Raw genomic sequence first — 18195 nt, forward strand, 5'->3', positions numbered from 1 at the left:
TACCTTTAACAATCAAGCATTTCTCAGTAGTATAGAATATTAAATTTATACTATAATTTGTATTATGACAAATTTGAAATTAGAATATTTTTTGTTTCAAATTTTTAGCATGCTTATAAAAACAGAGTTACTAATATGTCGCCAATACATAAACTGCAAGAAATATGAAAATCCGTACAATGTTCCTGCTTGTATGATTTTTTTATGATCTTTATTATGTGATGAGAAACTAATTGTAAGGTAATATATTTAGTTTATTACTGAAAGTGTTTTTAACACTTTCAAAATAGCTATTTTATTTTGTGTTTTTTCTTTTTTATTATTTTTAAGCATTATTATGGACATTATCCTCCTGTTATTTTAATTTATTAATTTAGAATGTTATAAATCTGCTTTGATGCTTTGAAGGTTGACCTGTCTTTTTCCTTGATCTTTCCTGACAAAATACATTCCAGAAGCAATTCCTTTTGTTATCGTGAAGTAACAACATAGAATAAGACACTTACTCACTTCTAAGAAATCTATATAAAATTTTATTATGTAACGTCTGAATAAAATAATTATTTATTTCACCAGATTGCAGAAGTAAGTGGAATGATCAATAATATTAGATTATTTTAAATAAATTTCTTTAGATTATAAATTTTTAATTTTTAAATAGATTTCATAAGCATTTTCAGAATGTTTATTTAAAAAAGTGATTTAACAAAATATCCTACAAAATTTTGTATAGATCTGATAAAGAATCTTTTTATGAAAACAAGAAAAAATAGAATACTATTGGCTGCATCAGGAAATTGATTTCTGTTGCATTTGATGTTTCAATAATGTTAATGTTAGTGAATTGTCTAAAACAATAAAATGTAAATTCAACATTTTGAATCCTTATTTTAATATTTTATAAATTATACATATTCATTAATAAATTACTTGACTTTAATTTACTCAAAGGCAATAGCAAACCACTGTTTGTTAGAGTATATTTATGTATCTGATTGGAATTTTCCTAGGTTGTAATAAATATAGTATTAAAAGTCTTAAAAAATAATAATATTATCTCTCAAAAATCTGATAAGGAAATAAAGATAAGTTTTTTTTTTAATAGTTTCAAATGAAAAAGCTCTATAATTATTAATTGAGTAAATAACTATTCACATATTAAAATAAAATAGACAAGGTTTTCTTTTTTTTAAAAAAAAAAAAAGAAGAACAATACCTGTAAACAATTACTATAATTTACTTTAGCTGTCAACTGTTCGTTAATTATACGAACAATGCAATTAATATTATATTATTCAAAAAAAGTAAAATCTAAAGAAAGAAATAAATAATTTCCTTCTCTTTTAGTTTACTGTAAAGGAAGCAGTTCTCTGGAGATTTTCTCATTATAATTTCTCGTTCTTCCATAATTTGATAGCAAATTTTATACTAGAATTATTATTTTATTTATTATACATTTTTTACATTAATTTAAAAACATGAATTTATTTTCTTCACACACATTTATTGATTGACATTGACTGCTGTTGTTATTAGCACCAGATTATATATACATTAAAAAATATGTGTATATATTTTATGCACTAAAAATAGATTTATGTATTAGATTTTAGATTTTTTCCAGCTTGCTTTAGTCTTTATTAAGCAATAAATCCAGGTATTGAAATGTAAGTAAAGTAAAAGATATCTACATTTTTTCTTCTGAAGCAAAATATCCTTGGAATAGTTCCAGTAGTAATTGAATTTTTGTATCGTGTAATACATCTATTGACAATAACAATATCTTAGAAAAACTAAAAATAACTAAGTATATGACTGAATGTAACTAAAAATGCAACCTACAAATTAATGTGCAAAACTGAATTCTGAAAAAGAGAGAAATTTTTTCCTTTCATGGAAGATTAAGTAGCCTAAGTTAAGACTTTATAATGAATACTTTTGAAACAACTGGATTAATTAAGGACTAATAGACAAAAAAATTGTTAATCTGAAACATTAAGGAATGAAATTTGTTTCCATAGATTTCTTTAGATAAAAATCGTATTAGGAAATACATAATTCCAGAATTAAATTTAAAATGGAGAAATGTACTGGCAGCCTTACTTATCTTAGAGAAAGATAAATTTAATTTATTTTCTAGATAATACCTGCAGTTTCTTAAATGAACATTAATAATTCTATAAATACGCTTCAGTTATCATCTTTTAGTTATCTACAAAAAAGTGTTTCATTTCAAATGCTCAGGTATTGACAGGAGCTCAATTTGAGTTAGATATCTTAGATATCAAAATCTTATCCAAAAACTAACATGATCAAAGAATTTAAAAAACAACTTATCCAAACAGACTTAGAGGAAAATCACAAAAGAGAACTTATCTGTACTATTAAAGAAAAACTACTTATCTTTGTGTTGAGTTGCATATTATTCCCAAAAATTCTGTTAAACCAGTAAAAAAATCCTTCTAGGTAACCATTGTTTAATCATTAATTATTAGGAACATCCTTGACATTCATTACGATTTTTAACATAAAACAAATGTTAAAAATCGTAATGAATGTGACAGATATAAAGCTGTCACTTAAAATATGTGCATATGTATTTTAAAGATTTAGATATCCATGACATATTACTGTTAAGAAAATCTTAAAAGATTTTAATAATCAACTGTAATATAATTTTTTTTTTAGATAAAAGTCACACAAAAAACTTTACCTTCTAAGTTAAATTTACTCAGATAGTTTCTTCAGAATGCTAATGCTGAGAGCACTGAGTTTTTGTGGTGTCATTGCATGTGAATAATCCCTGAAGAAACAAAAACTACCTCAAACAAGTACAATTTTTTTGCAATCTTAACTTTGAAGTTATTAAATTATCGTGCCAGCCTATGACTAATATATATTTGTTACAACGAGAATTAAAACAAACCTGAATGAAATATTTTTAGAAGTATCAAAAATGATACATTACATTCAGAATGAGTTCTTTCTCACTATTTAATACTGAGTTATTGTTATTTAATAACAACAATACTAACTGATTATGTTTGTTATAGCTACTTAATTATATTATTATCAATACTCTCACTAACAGTACAATTGCTTGTAAATATCTCTGCTGCGTTATTCAGTAATAAGGGATTATAATACTACTAAGGCTAATGATATTATTACCTTAATGTTCATTAAGATATCAGTAGTCAGAAGTACAACAAAAATAGATTTATGGAAATATTTTAGGTAAAATTTGTACTATATCAAATTTTTCTATAATGTTTATATTAAGTAAAATATCTAAGTTTTTATTTCTTCTTGCTTTTTTAATAATACAGTGAGTCATCAATAAGCAGGAAAAATATTATGTATTAACATAACACAGCTAATATAATAATAAATGAATATCTGTAATGTAATCTTTTGGAAAAAAAAGCATTTGTGTGTCATGAACTATTTGATAAAAGGATATTTAATCTTATTAAATATTAAATTTTTTAGATGTCATTTTTTTTTTACTTTTAGATTACTTCTTGAACCAGAAACCACATTTAAAGAATTTAGAATAACCAAAATTAAACCTTATAAATTATACAAGTTTTAATATTACAGATATCAATTGGCTTTTGCTATAATATGTCATGGATTAATACTCTTTTCTGCAATATTCAGTATAGTTCTGGGAATCATCAACGCAAAATTTAGAAAGAATTTTTAAACTGCAAAAGAAAGTCATTAGATAAATAGTATGAATATAGAAATATGAAACATATAAACTATCTTTTAAAGATGTACAATTAATGGTGGTTTGTTCATAATTTATTTATGGAACAATTAACTGAAGGTAGACAGATTTAAAAATAAATTTAGACACTTATAATTAAAACCCAATTAATGGTATAAGCAGATGCGGAAGTCATAGAACAACATTATTTAAATGTAAGCAATCTTATATATAAACCAAAGTTCATTCAGGAATTACTGTTTGAAATTAGTACCAATGATCAGAACATTTCTTTAACATTCTTTTCTTTATATCAAGTAAATTTCAAAGTTACTGGATCAATTTCCTTCCATTTCTTATTCTTACATTTTACATATTTTCAGAAAGGTTATAGAAACATTTAACGTTAAAATTGAGATTAAGCATTCCCTTGTCTTTGTTAACAATTTATTTTTATTTTTTCTATTTTCTTTTTAAGGCTTAATTTATTTAATTTTAGATTATATTTATACTTAGATAATAAAAATTAATTGCAGAATCTTTTTCTATTTAATTTACGCAATATTTAAATAACAATAAACTTTGCTAAAATAAATATAATAATTTTCCAAGTGAGCAGTTTTTAAAGATCATCAATAATTATGAATATTTTTGTTATATTATTTACAATACTTATCTCTCAAAAAAGATTTAAACACTTATAAGTACAAAAAATTATTCAGTTAGGTTTTCTTTCCTAATCTTTGTTAGGAGTATTAAAGTAGAAGTAGAATAGAACAGTAAATAACACATGTTCAGCGAATGTTTGTTTAGTTACACACTTTGAATTGTAAGTGAAATATGTCTGTTAGCTATCACACTGTAACTTCACATAACAGAATAATTTGTAATAAGCCAAGTAATTAATGTACAGTCATAATGCTTACTCTATAATGATTCATCAACAGAGATAATAAGAAATCTTTAATGAAATCAGTGAATCCATCTAAAGTAATGATAAGGAAGGTGTTTTAATTTATTCTTTAATTTTTAAAATTATCTTGTTTTCAAAGGCAAAATATCCTCCATCATCAGTTAATTTTTTTTTAAACAATACTGAATTTTTTAAATTAAATATTTGTGATAAAAATAAAAACTGATTTGCAGTAACACTGCTCAACTACTTAATTTTTCAACAATTTTTTTTAAGGTACTTCCATACCTCAAAACTGCTGAGAGCAGCTTTATTTCATTAAAATTAAATAAACAAATCATACTTATAGTAAACATATTTAATAAAATCATAATAAATATTATAGTAAACTGTACACTTACAGCTTTTGGATGAAAAATTTAAATAACAAATATTTGAGTAGTAACAAATAAATTTTGTTAATTTAATACTTGCATTAAAATGTTGAAAATTAAATTTTTAAGTAAAAACAACAGAAGAAGTTTTAGCAATCATCTAAATAGAGGACAGAAAATAGTATAAGTTATGGTTGATTTTAAAAGGATGTGAGAGATTTCAGGAACTCAAATGTTAAACTAGAAATAAAAGAGAACGGAGTTAGATATGGTACAAGTGTTCTGCCTTCAGGCAGATGTTATCCATCCTATTAAATAAAAACCCTTGGACAAAGTAGGTAAAACAATAAAATAAGCTATCACCAGGTGTTAGTTTAAGATGATAGAACACCACTCATCTCTAGATTCAAAGTGAAGCATAAATAATTATTAATTTATGAGCTCTAGTCATCAGTTCACTCTAATTTGGAGATTTTTTCGATAGAAGATTCTCTCTCTTTAATTAAATAATTATTGTAATACTTTTTTTTAACAATACGACAAAAATATGATTATACCTTACAAATTTTAAATATTAAACAAATCATTTTCAAATAAATAGAACTTCTTCCTTCAAACGCATTTTAGAGATTATCAGTAGCTTCTTTCTTCAATTAAATATACAGTTATTTAGTTGGTTTACACCCAACATAAAAAGATTGTAACAATACTTAGGTATAAAATAAAAATCATACAGTCAATCTTATGTGGTTAATTCATTCATTTAATATCATTTTTTGTCAGATTTAGTTTGTAAATTTCATACCTGTTCAAGTGAGATCGTATTTGTGCAATAGGAATAAAATTTTTATGTTGCTGTTAACATTTTTATGTATGTCCTGTTTCTTGTCAATGATTTGCATAAGTTGATTGTGTGTGTACGTACAGTACCTGTATTGTTCCTTGTATTTGTGGATGAACATGGTCCACTCTGAATAATGTAGTATTTTGCATAATCTGCAGTTTAATTTATATACCTGTGGGTCACTGTGTTTATAAGCAAATTACAGCATTTGATGTGTGATATTGTATGTTGTTTTAAAATAATTATATGTTTTTTGTTTCATATTACATGAAATTTAACATTTATATAATGTAAATGGGGTTTGATTATTATTGAGCATTAAGGATACTAGAATAATATATCAATCTGGTTAAAATACATTCTTTGTTTTTTCAATATTTTAGATAGGCATTATTTTTTCTCAGCTATCATTTTTGATTTCCTAATTTTTTTTCAATGTGTTTAAGTGCTCACACATAGAGTTAATTTAATATAATTCATTAATTTATTTAGAAATTGTTTATTTCTCTCCTGGGAGAAATGTTATTTTACTGTGCATTAGCTAGTAGATTGATCAGATTATTGTATTTCTTAATAGGCTCAAATTAATTTATTTTATCTGCTTAATTTATCTATATATTTATTTTCTACTGTGTAATCAGTTATCAGTTTGCTGACTGGGAGGAGATCTGGTAAAGTCGTGTCTACATTGTTAAGATTTAAGTACTATAAAATTATGTTTTATATCTGTAATATTCCATCTATCTAAGGATATTTAATGATAATACATTTTCACAAAAATCAGAAACACCAGTGTTTTTTTTTTAAAAAAGTAATATGTTTTTGTCCTAATATAAACAATGTAAGATTTTTGCTCTTTATAAGATAAATCATAAATATAGTAGACACAATTGATATTAAGATGTATTTTTCTCAAAAATTGTAGATTTTGTAAAATGCTTATTTACCCACAATTTGTGCATATATTGTTTATTCTATTTTCCACAATTTAGCTTATTATCACACACAGCTACAGCTAAAAAAATAAAATGTAAAAAACTTTCCCATTTTTGTTAGAGTTGAGCCAGGAATTAATTAAAAAGTTTTTTTTTTTTAATTTCATGGGTCTGTTGAATTTATCAGATTAGATTTTTTTTTTGGATAATGCATGTATATTTTATTTATGTTTTTGTTCTTAATTTGTGATTTTAAAGATTTATTTTATTTACCTAAAAAATACTTCCCAAAATTTCAAGGGAAAATTTTCAAATTAATTTATAATCTAGTTCACAGAGCACTCTTATCAAATTAAATTCTTTTATTCCCACTAAACTTAATTCAAATCCCTAGATCAGCAGTAAAAAGTGAATGATTATAATGAATGACTGAACTAGATGAGGAAAAGAAAGCTAGAGTGAGAATGAACATGCCACATGTATGCACAAAGATTTTGCATTTATTTTGTAAACATATTCAAACATAAAATTTGTCATTCCTACATAGACAGGATTGAACAAGTCAGGAGACATACTTGATAACCAAAGATACAAACTAGCGGCTTCCCAAAAATGAAAAACTTCACTTCCTTAAGGATGAAATTATTTACAGTTCAAAAGCGATCAGCGTAATCAACACTAAAAAAAAAATATCAAAATGAAGAATCACAACTTTTCTTTTTTTACTTTACGTCTTCTTAATTTCAAAATACCGTTTGCAAAATCAGAGCGCGGTTTATATGTATAAATGCCTAATTATAATTAACTCAAAAGCGAATTTTGTTAAAATGAGCAGTTATTATAGAACCTTTTACTGACTAAAAAAATCTGAATTTCCTAAAACAAGTTATAATATTTACTTTAAATAAATGTAACAAATGAGATGATTAAAAAAAAGGTCTCTACTCACCAGCCATTTTTATGTTCTGTAGTTACAAGCGCAAAAATAATTTTATCACTAACGAACACTTCCTCTAACGATTTAACTGTGACTACCGATATGAATTCGATAGCAGGTACTATTTAATTCGTATTTAATATTGTTTTATGATTATGGCGACAGATTTCTCTTCCTACTCTACCCCTCCATTTCCACTATTTAAAATTTACTAAGAAATCACATGATAATACAGTAATACGTTACTTATGCCATTTTGTTCATACACCACGCCTAACATAAAGCGGTGATAATTTTTAGTCTCTAAAGTGCTATTGTTTGTTAGTTTTTTATTAATATGTAAAATAGTACTGTCACATACGTGTAAATTGAAGTACACAAAAAACCAACGTTTACATATTTTTTTTTAATAATTTAACCTGTTTAAATGCAAGTACCTTAAAAGTATTGAATAACAGAAGGTTTCTATTAGTATTTAAATTATCATGTACCATGCTTCATAAAAGATTTTTAGGCGTTACACAATAAATGTGTCTTTTAGACAAAATTTATTTTAAGACCTTTATTATTAAATCTAAGTTTATTTTAACTATTAGCTGAAGAAAATGGTTTCTAAATTCCAAATTGTAAACGTTTTCACTTAAGCCGACATAGATGTTTCAAAAGGATATACCAGAATCGGTTATTGTTAAAAAAAATTAAGAATATATGTATTTTAGAAGAGAGGTAGTACTCTCACTTAGATTTCAAATATTTATAGAATATAAATTCAAAATTGGGTTTTAAACATAATTTAAAAAAGTTACTAATTATTACCACAGACAAGAATCTATTAGATAATATTTCTACCAGTACGATGACGTATTACTTTAACATCTACTTTGTTAAAACAGGTCGCCTGCGGTCTACCCAAGAAACGAAAGGGTGGATTGCGTTTACTTATATATTTATTCTTCTAAAATAATAAAATCGTTGCTGGTTTGGACATTAAAATAAAATAACCCTAAATCCAACAATATGTTTGATACTCCCTAATTAATAATTACATTTTTTTTACAGAACCTCCTAAAACTACGTCTATTGTTAATCTTTTCAACTGCAAACGATCAGACTATCGTTACAGATCTGGAATAGGCTACACAGAATCGATCATGAGTAAAAATATCATCACACAATCTTCAACGTTCATAAAAGATTGTTCTAGTGTTTTGTTATCAGCCATTACATATTTTCACCAAAAGTTATATTTTCCATTGTCGTATCACCACTTTTTGGTATCAAAAAGGCATTTTTCTGTCATATCGTTCCTCCGTAATCCTCATATTTTCTAGGTCAGCTATAACCGGATAAAAATGATTTCTTCTCAAGCTTAATATTTCCTTATTTTTTAAATAGTTAGGATAGTTTTTCTTATACAGATCACGTCTTAGATTCATACTCATTTTAATTTTCTGAGAGTAATTTAAGTTTTGGCTGAATATGATTTAACTTTAGCAGCCTTAATCGAGTCTGCCGTCGTAATAACTAGCGTCTGGTTAAAGATTCATCGATCAGCTTCGTCAAACTCCTCCAGTTTGTCTCTTGATAACCCGAACAAACAGAGTATGTGTATAAGATCGTTTCGACTGTATGACGTATCAAAACTAATTTACATACAAATTCTTTTGGTCTACCGTTAATGAGAATACGTTTACTCCAGATTATATTTTATGCTGTATTATCGGTAGAAGTTTAACACTATTTTACGTGTTTCATTATATATGAAAAAATAGTATTTATTAATTTTCCATAGACTGTATAATTATTTTTAATTTATAGTCGATTACTTTACCTATTCATCACCATCGTGCGAGGTTTAATATCAGAGTTGAGAAATTCAAATTGGCCAATGATAAAAACTAAAGTGCACATACTGTTACACTAATTATTATTGATCCAATCAGATTCACATTCTTTTACAAATACAAACACACGTAAAATATAGAAATAAAGACTATATAGAACAAATCAAAAACTTACCTAATGACAAAAATGCAAGTACCTTACCTAATGCAAGTATATAATATTAGTATCCAACATTTTCAAATAAAAAAAGTTGCTGTATTTCTTTAAAACTACAAACAAAATACACATCGAAAAATACAATACTCCAGGTTATAACTAAACCTCAATGTTATTTGAGTTATTTGTGTGGTTGTAATATGAAATTTATGAAACAAAATATTAGTGAACAGCAAAAAGAGATCAATGCAATTCTACTGTAAATTAGCTGTTTAGGGTACCAAAAAATTTTCTTATAACATATGAAGATCTGCTTATCAACAGGTCTTCATTTTCAAACATCTTTTTTATGCCACCAATGAAAATGATTTAAAATTATCACATTTTTAAATAACAAACAGTCAGATTTATTAAAAAATACAATTTTAAGAATTAATTGTAATCACTCTTGTGGCCAGCTTCAGTGTCTGGTGTTATGGTTCTCATCCTGGCACCACTTGATGTGAAATGCAGACATATTATAATGAGCATAAATAAGTCTGTATATAATAATTTCGGTTTATCATTTAAAAATTAATATTATTATTATTTTTTTTTAAATATTAATTATTAATTACTAATATATATTAATATTAATATTACTGATGATATAATTAATTGTATCTAAATGAACAGAATATTAAATCGAATAAGAAGTAAAACTATTATTACACAAAAGCAGGTAAAATACAGTTTATTGTTATACAGTATTAGCTTTGCCAAAAAGCAGAGAAACAAATACAAAAAAATGACATGATTTAGGTAGTCAAGGAAGACCAGAATAAGGAAGTACCTTCCTTTCTTTGTTGTGGGAGGAAACTGCTGTAGGCCAGAGGCTAAAGGCAACACCAAGGGACAGATTAAAGGAAAATCTTCAAAAATTCATTCTTCTCATTGAAACTTATTTTTTGAAGTATAGTAGCACTTTCAAAAATATAAAAAAATATTAACAACCCATTTTAAATTTATTTGATAATTATACTTCAAGATCTCTTTGGACCATGCAGTGCTCCTCTTCAGTAGAATTACTGATGACGTTGTTGTTGATTGTACCAGTTTTAAAGTGGCTAGGAAACTCCATAAGTATTAAGTCAAATAACATACTTTATCTATTAAAACCTGATGGTAACATGACATCTGGAATACCTCAGGAAGTAACATCCTGGAAATTTAGGACTTACAAGGTACTGTTAGCACTTATTGTTGACTAATAATCACAGTAGCTAGTACTACTTAAAAAAGGAATACCTTAATAATAAAGTTCACAAGTTAAATTTAAAAGGCTAATCCTTGACATTTACTCAAATCTTACTGGTTCCTCTCTTGAGATTAATTTACTGTTTCCTCACTTATATATATGGACCAACAAAATCATTTTATATTTAAATGAAATTTTTCTTCTATTTTCAATCAACATTGTCCAAACCCGTAGAACTTTATGTATTAACTCAGGTGTAGTGCATTTATAAGGCTCCATTCTTAATTTGAATTTCTGGGAACAACTATTATTACTAGTACAGAATACCTTTATCAACTCATCTATAAGTATCTTAACATCATTCTGCACGATCACCTTCTATACTTCCTCCCTGACATGGAGTCTTACTCTTTAAGACTTTGGGGATTGCCATCCCCAGGTCCCTAGACTGTGTAGCGTTTCTTCCCATTAAACACAGAGCTGCAGAACCTTTGACACCATACACATACACCACACCACAGACGCTACACAAATTACAATATATGCCCGTATACAACAACATCTTGCACTGTTCCTTCTTACACTTACACTCGCTGGTGTTGAGACACCTTACAAAACGCAACCATAACCCAAGGTGAAAATTATCATGCCAGTAGATGGATGGCTGTACATAGTGAGTCTCATACGACATCCTCTGGGCTCCTGGGCAAACTCATTTTTATGTAATCCTAGCTCCAGTATGCATGCACTCTGCTGGAGTGGTCCATTAAAATTGGCAGTACTCATGGGAACCGTATGGCAGTCCCAAATAATAATCTTTTAATGGTTGTTGGTCCACTTGAAAAAACCTGGGAATTTCAAAAGATTTTGACCAATATTGTCAGCCAAAAATGTATCGAGCGATAAAGAAATGAGAGATGTTATAGAGAGTGCCTAGTTATTTAATGTTCATTTCCTTGTAGTGAAGTGTAATCAAGAAGGTAAATCCTTGGCAAAGGTTTCTCTATTCCTAATAAACAAGTGTGCAGTAGCAGCTTGCAGTTCTCCGAAGTCTATTAAAAAACTTAGGGGTGGTGCCTTGTTAATTGAGGCAAGTAATAGTGAATAGAGTCAGAAGCTATTAGCCCTTAGATCTATAGGGAAGGAAAAAGTAATAGTGAAGCCACATAACATGATAAATTCCAGCAATGGAGCGATATTTTGCTGTGACTTGGCTGAAATTGAACTATCAGGAATCTCAGAAGAGCTATCACCGCATTCTGCCACTTCTGTGCATAGAATCATGAGAAAAGATGGTGCTGATGTGCCAACATCCTCACTTAAATCTTTTCTGCTTCAACTGTTCCTGAGAGAATAAGAATTGGCTACCTCTCTGTCCACATCTGACCATACTAAACCAAGAGGCTGCTTTCAATGTCTGGGTTTTGGTCATAACAAAATTGGCTGCACCAAACAGCAAGTTTGTGTGGATGTAGTTGTACAGGACATGATGATAGTGCATGCTCAGAAGCTGCAAAATATATTAACTGTAAGGGTTTTCACTCTTAGGGTTCCGCAGATCCCCCTTCCTCAGGTTGTTTCCATTTTTGGATATGCTGATGATGTCGCGCTAGTGGTTAGTGCAGCACTAAGAAGGATATTGCCGACAAAATCGGACTTCATATCGAGCTGTTAATGCCTGGATGGCTAGTGTGGTATTAGAACAAATGCCAGAAAAGACAGAGATAGTCGTAATTACTACTAGGAAAAGACACCCAAACCTGATCGTTGAACTGGAGGGAAGGAGGATTGTGTCATCAGATATTTGGGGATATGGGTTGATGCGCAGCTTAGATTTGGGACCCATATCTTGGAGGCCAGAGAGAAAGCAGAAAGAGTAATGCGTGCGTTTGCTGCTCTTCTCCCCAACACAAAAGGATCTAGTGAGCAGAGGAAGAGGCTTCTGTCGAGTGTGACGTACTCCTCATTATTATATGGTGCGGAGATTTGGTCTAGTGCGTTAAGATACGGCTGATACAAGAGAGTGTTAGACTCTTATGGGAAGTGTTGCCTGCAGATAACGTCCGCTCATCGAACAATATCTCGCGAGGCAGTGAAGATACTGACGGGCAATGCCGATTGATCTACTGATAGCCCTCAGAGTTAAAACGGGCAGAAACTAGGAGGTTGCCTTCCCAGGAGAAAAAAGAACAACTTCAGGCCTATACCAGGGAACTGATGTGCATATGGCAGGAGCGGTGGGACATAGGCCAGAAGGATCGGTGGATCCGCCGTCTGATTTGCGACATTCGAGCTTGGTGTGAGGAAACATCGCCAAATTGATTTCTTCCTTACGCAGTTTTTGGCGGGACATGTGGGTAACAGGGCGTACCTTTATAGGTTTGTCTTGGACCATTCGGAGCGTTGTCCGGTCTTTGATAACGAGGAGGAAACGGCGCACCATGTTTTGTTTTCTTGTGTGGAATTTGAGGCTGCTCGACGGTGTATGTTGGATGTACTGGACTGTAAGGATATGTTCACACCGGAGGAACTCCAGCGCATCATTCTAATTGGAGAACAGCAATGGATGGCAATAGCAAGATTTAATAAGTACATAATGTAAGAGCTAAGAGCTGCAGAATAAGCCCGAAGGAGACGTCAAAGGGTGCCGGGACGAACAGGCCCGCGGCCGAGCGCCTCGGGGACCTTCTAAGCGTCTGGGGATCGTCTTGGTGCGGTAAAGCCGTGGAGATTCTGTTCCTGGTGCTCGATGGCGTTCTCGTTGCTGCAGAAGACAGTTGCCATTTGGTAAGTACTGAGCTGGTAAGTCCTGTGTTGTGAGTCTGTGTAATGTGAGGAAATTTCCTTGTTGTGATGTGTGAGTGGTTTGTTACTCCTTGTGTTGGTGATATCCTTGGTGTTGAGTGAGTGTGTGTTTGGGTGTTTCAGTTGTGATTGCGGTGACCGATTGTGTGTGCAGGCGTTTCCCCCTTCCTGAAGTAATGCTGCAAAGCGATTCCCAGGAGGGGCGGAAACCCAGGTGGAGGTTTATCGGTAGTCCAGCAGGAATACATACGCACTTAATATCTTCTTGCAGAACCTTTTAGCGAGTCCGACACTGCATCGGCGCCCTTAAATGGGGTTCCTCCACCCTTATAACAGGAAAAAAAAGGGATCTCACTCGGTAAGATTTCGAGAATGCCCTGCTTATAAGGAGGAATAGACTATACTAAGGATTTGTATCGAGCAAAAAATTTCCTTTCCTGTGGCTCGTCGGGAATTTAAAAAATCCCTCAACATGAAAAATTCTGTAACGCCCAGTGTTAGTTTTATTTCTCTAACAATGTGCAAAAGAATAATGAGAGCGCATCGTGCAAAGAACTGACCAAATTAGTCCAGGCTTTGTCAGACCAGGTAAAATCCCTCATCTCCGCTATTGTAGAATTGTGTACTGGCAAGAAAGATAGTTTTGGTGGAAAGACCGACAATGGTCTACCGAAAACCACTTCAGTTGATACACTACCATATGAAACTCCCGCTGCATAAAATTACTAAGATCCCATTGAAGGAATCTACAAAAAAATCATCGCCTGGCTCGGTATCACCGATCTCCCATGCTTCCCCTCCACCATCTCGAGGTCTCTTCGAGGATATGGAGGCGGAAGAAATGCCCGAAAGGAGGCGAAAGCACTTCCTAAATGTTATAAAATCCAATAAGAAAAAACAGATAGTTTTTGATAAGGAATCTACAGACAGAGATTTTATACATAACAGAAAAAAAGTATTTCCTATGGCTACAAATATTACTCACTGGAATGTCTGCGGTCTCCATTCTTGCCGTAAGGGTGTTTAAATGCTACTAAAGGAAAAAATCCTGTATTATTATGTCTGAAGGAGACTCATCTCCGTCCACAGGATGATGTATCATTTTGCGGTTACGTATGCGAAAGATGCTAACATCAAACTGGAGAAAAAGGGCGTGAAGGTGTGGCTATTTTCCTGAAGTAAATTGTGTTAGCCGTGGGTATTCCGCTAGTGAAAAACACCCCTGCAGTCTCAGTTAAGATACTGGCGCCATTTAAAATGAATATCTGCAACTTATACCTTCCGCCAAATTCCGGTATCAATGTGAATGATCTGTCCAGTCTGTTTTCACAGATTCCTTCACCCTACCTAATAGTGCGATTTCAATGCCCATCACTATTCATCGGTCTCATCATCATGTTCTTACCAAGGCAATATAGTTGATCGACTGAGGCAGAACATAGATCTCTGCTTATTGAACGATGGATGGTACACGTTTGTATCATCTTCATCAAGTACATTTTCGTGCATCGGTCTGTCGTTATGTTCAGCAACCCTACTTCCATGACTTACCTGGCATGTCCACAAACATTTTTTTAGAAGCGTTCATAGACTGGTTGTCTAAGTCGGTAATACTGATTTACGTCGGAGTAAGCCATGCCAATGGATGGTTCAAAAAGCATACTGGATCGAATACAAGGAATCCTTTGGCCAATATGACAAGAGTGGTAGCGCGATCCATCAACTTGCCAAGTTTACACATCAAATTCTTGATAGCACGAATAAATTCATCCCTTTAACATTTGTGTAGCCAAGACGTCCTGCTGTTCCTTAGTGGAATGAAGACTGCAGACGTGCACTGAGGGATCGACGCAGGGCTTTATTTAATTTCAATCGAAGGCCTACGACAGAATTGCTCTGCGCCTTCCGGAATACGAGAGCTGGATGCCGTCGAGAATTTCAGTGTACTGAAGGGAAATCGTGGTTAAATTACTTAGATACAATTTTTCGAACTCCATCATCTATTGTATGAAGAAAAGTTCGGGTCATATATGGATCAGGACAATTTCCACTGCCGATTGGACTGAAACACAATGGCATCCTCGTCACCACGATAAATGATATGGCGAACACGTTTGGAAATGCGTTTATGTCAGTTTCCCTTATATCATCATATTGTCCTGAGTTTATGAAGTAGCAGGTGGAATGTATCCCATTTGCTATTGGAGACTAAGTGAATTAAACCTTCGTTTTTCTTTTCATCAGCTAAGGTATTCCTTGAATAATTCAGGTGACACTTCCCCTGGAAATGATATCAGGCTCAGTATGTTATCTCACCTTCCGGATACTGTATTACGACATCTTTTATCTATTTACAATAAAATATTTTCTGAACAAGTTTTTCCAAATTCTTGGCCAGAAACATTGATGATTCCCCTACTGAAACTTGGAAAAGATAAATTATCCCCCCTCAAGTTATCGTCCTATCTCTTTGACCAATACCTGTGCAAGGTGACGAAACGAATGGTAAACCGTCGTCTAGTGTGGTACATTGAGAGAAACGCTCTAATTGCCCCCGAACAGTGCGGTTTCGACAAAATAGATCGTGTATCGATCATGTAGTTGCCCTGGAATCTATTATTCAAAATGGCCTTCCTACTTCGCCAACGCCTGGTTGCTGTGTTTATTGATATGCAAAAGGCATACAACATTTCTTGGAGGTGAGGAATCCTGAACATAATGCATGCATGGGATGTAGAAGAGAATTTATCTGGGGCTACTCAGTAGTCGGTCCTTTGGAGTTCGAGTTGAACGTTGGTAACCAAAGATTTTTCACTAGAAAACGGAATATCACAGGAAAACTCCTTAAGTGTTACCTTGTTTGCCATAGTCATAAATACTATTACAAAATGCGTGCGAAAACCCGTTATCTGTTTTTTTATTTGTAGATGATATTTCAGTTTAGAAAAATCTAAAACTTCAGCATCTAGAACTTTAACTACTGGCGAGAGGCTGCTTCAAAACACAGTAACCCGTTTAGAAGGCGAAGGCCGCCATATGGCGATTCCGGTCACCACACCACCCCCTGATACATTGCCCTGATGGGCTTTACCGGATGTCATCTTCAGACCGTCAAACCGATTGACATGTCTCAGTCATTAGCATGGCTTTCGTCAGGATACCACCGATGCAAATGCCGCAATGACATTTCCATCGGTGTCTTAAAGCGATAAATCACCTTACACACAAAACAAGCGAACACATTTAAAACGAACTTGACTGAGATAACGATATATAGAAATCATGACCCAAAATAATAAAAACTAAACAATAACCCTACGCAACACCACAAAAATGCTACAAACGAAAACTAAACGTGCACGTGTCGCAACAAAAAACAAAGGGAAAAATAACTAACAACGAAAACAAATTAGAAATAGTTACACTAAAATCATAGGAGGAAAAGCCCAAACAGGACTCAGTATATCCTAAACGCCTTCAGCAATTCTCTCCAAAACCAAAAACTTGATAAACTCCTCTACTATACTAAACTCAGCCTAAATTTTCCAGTTTTCTCGTAAATCAAAGTCGACCCGATAACATCAAGCCTGCAAATAACCTCCGTACGTTTCAAATCAATACATTCATACAATACGTGAAAGGGGTCATCTAACACCTGACACTGAGGATATAATCCCGAATCCAGCAGGTTTATCTGAGCCAACCTGCCCCTAAAAGCACCGTATCCAGAAAGAAACTGTGTCACACTTATTTGGACATACCCAAGAAGCACCTCGCAAACTTCGAACAGACCATGCGTATAACGCCTATTTACTGTCTCATCCCATCTGGCCTGCCTCTAGTCAAAGCCATATTGTTCGATCTCCCTCATTCTCTTCGAAGTCAACTCAACAGACTTCTTATCAACACAACGCTGCTTCCTCTCAGACGCAAGAGCATTTATTTATTGGTTTCACACCTGCAATCACTAAGACTGCCTCTCAAGAGATCATTCGATAAGTCTCAGTCACTCTCAGTAACCAAAGCACCAAATCATCCTACCTTTGATGCGGTATTTTTCAACCAATATGTTAATTGATATGAGGAACGGTCAAGATCTACTGCTCCACTAGTCATCAGATCAGATCGCCTTTTCTTATCTCTAAATGTACTCCAGTACCTCCTGTTGCTCAACGTTATTACCCCCTCCCCCTTGACGACCTTCGCTCGTGAATTATTGCTTTAGTCTTGGTCAATATAAAAAAAGGACACAAACCCGGTTTTCTTAGGGAAAAAATGTTTAATATTGTAAATAGCCTGAATCCAGATGCCATAATTTATGCAGGCGGCTCTAGACACGATAATTACGTTGGTTGTACTTTTGTGGTCGGCAACAGAACATACCTCCCTAGTATCGCCAGTGTTTTCTTCGCGCAGTTGTTTGCGATTAAAACG

The 18195-nt window shown here is 32.0% G+C and overlaps 1 protein-coding gene across 1 annotated transcript in view; it reads right to left on the minus strand.

The window, feature by feature from the left end:
- The window catches only part of LOC142319589 (uncharacterized), a 35664-nt gene extending 27758 nt beyond the window's left edge, over positions 1-7906 (minus strand). The window contains exon 1 of the mRNA XM_075357052.1: positions 7731-7906. Within this exon, the coding sequence (XP_075213167.1) occupies positions 7731-7737 (7 nt within the window). The 5' untranslated portion in view covers positions 7738-7906. The remainder of the gene's footprint in view (positions 1-7730) is intronic.
- Positions 7907-18195: the final 10289 nt, after the last annotated feature.

Source organism: Lycorma delicatula, chromosome 2, assembly GCF_047948215.1.
Source record: "Lycorma delicatula isolate Av1 chromosome 2, ASM4794821v1, whole genome shotgun sequence".
Lineage (NCBI taxonomy): Eukaryota > Metazoa > Arthropoda > Insecta > Hemiptera > Fulgoridae > Lycorma > Lycorma delicatula.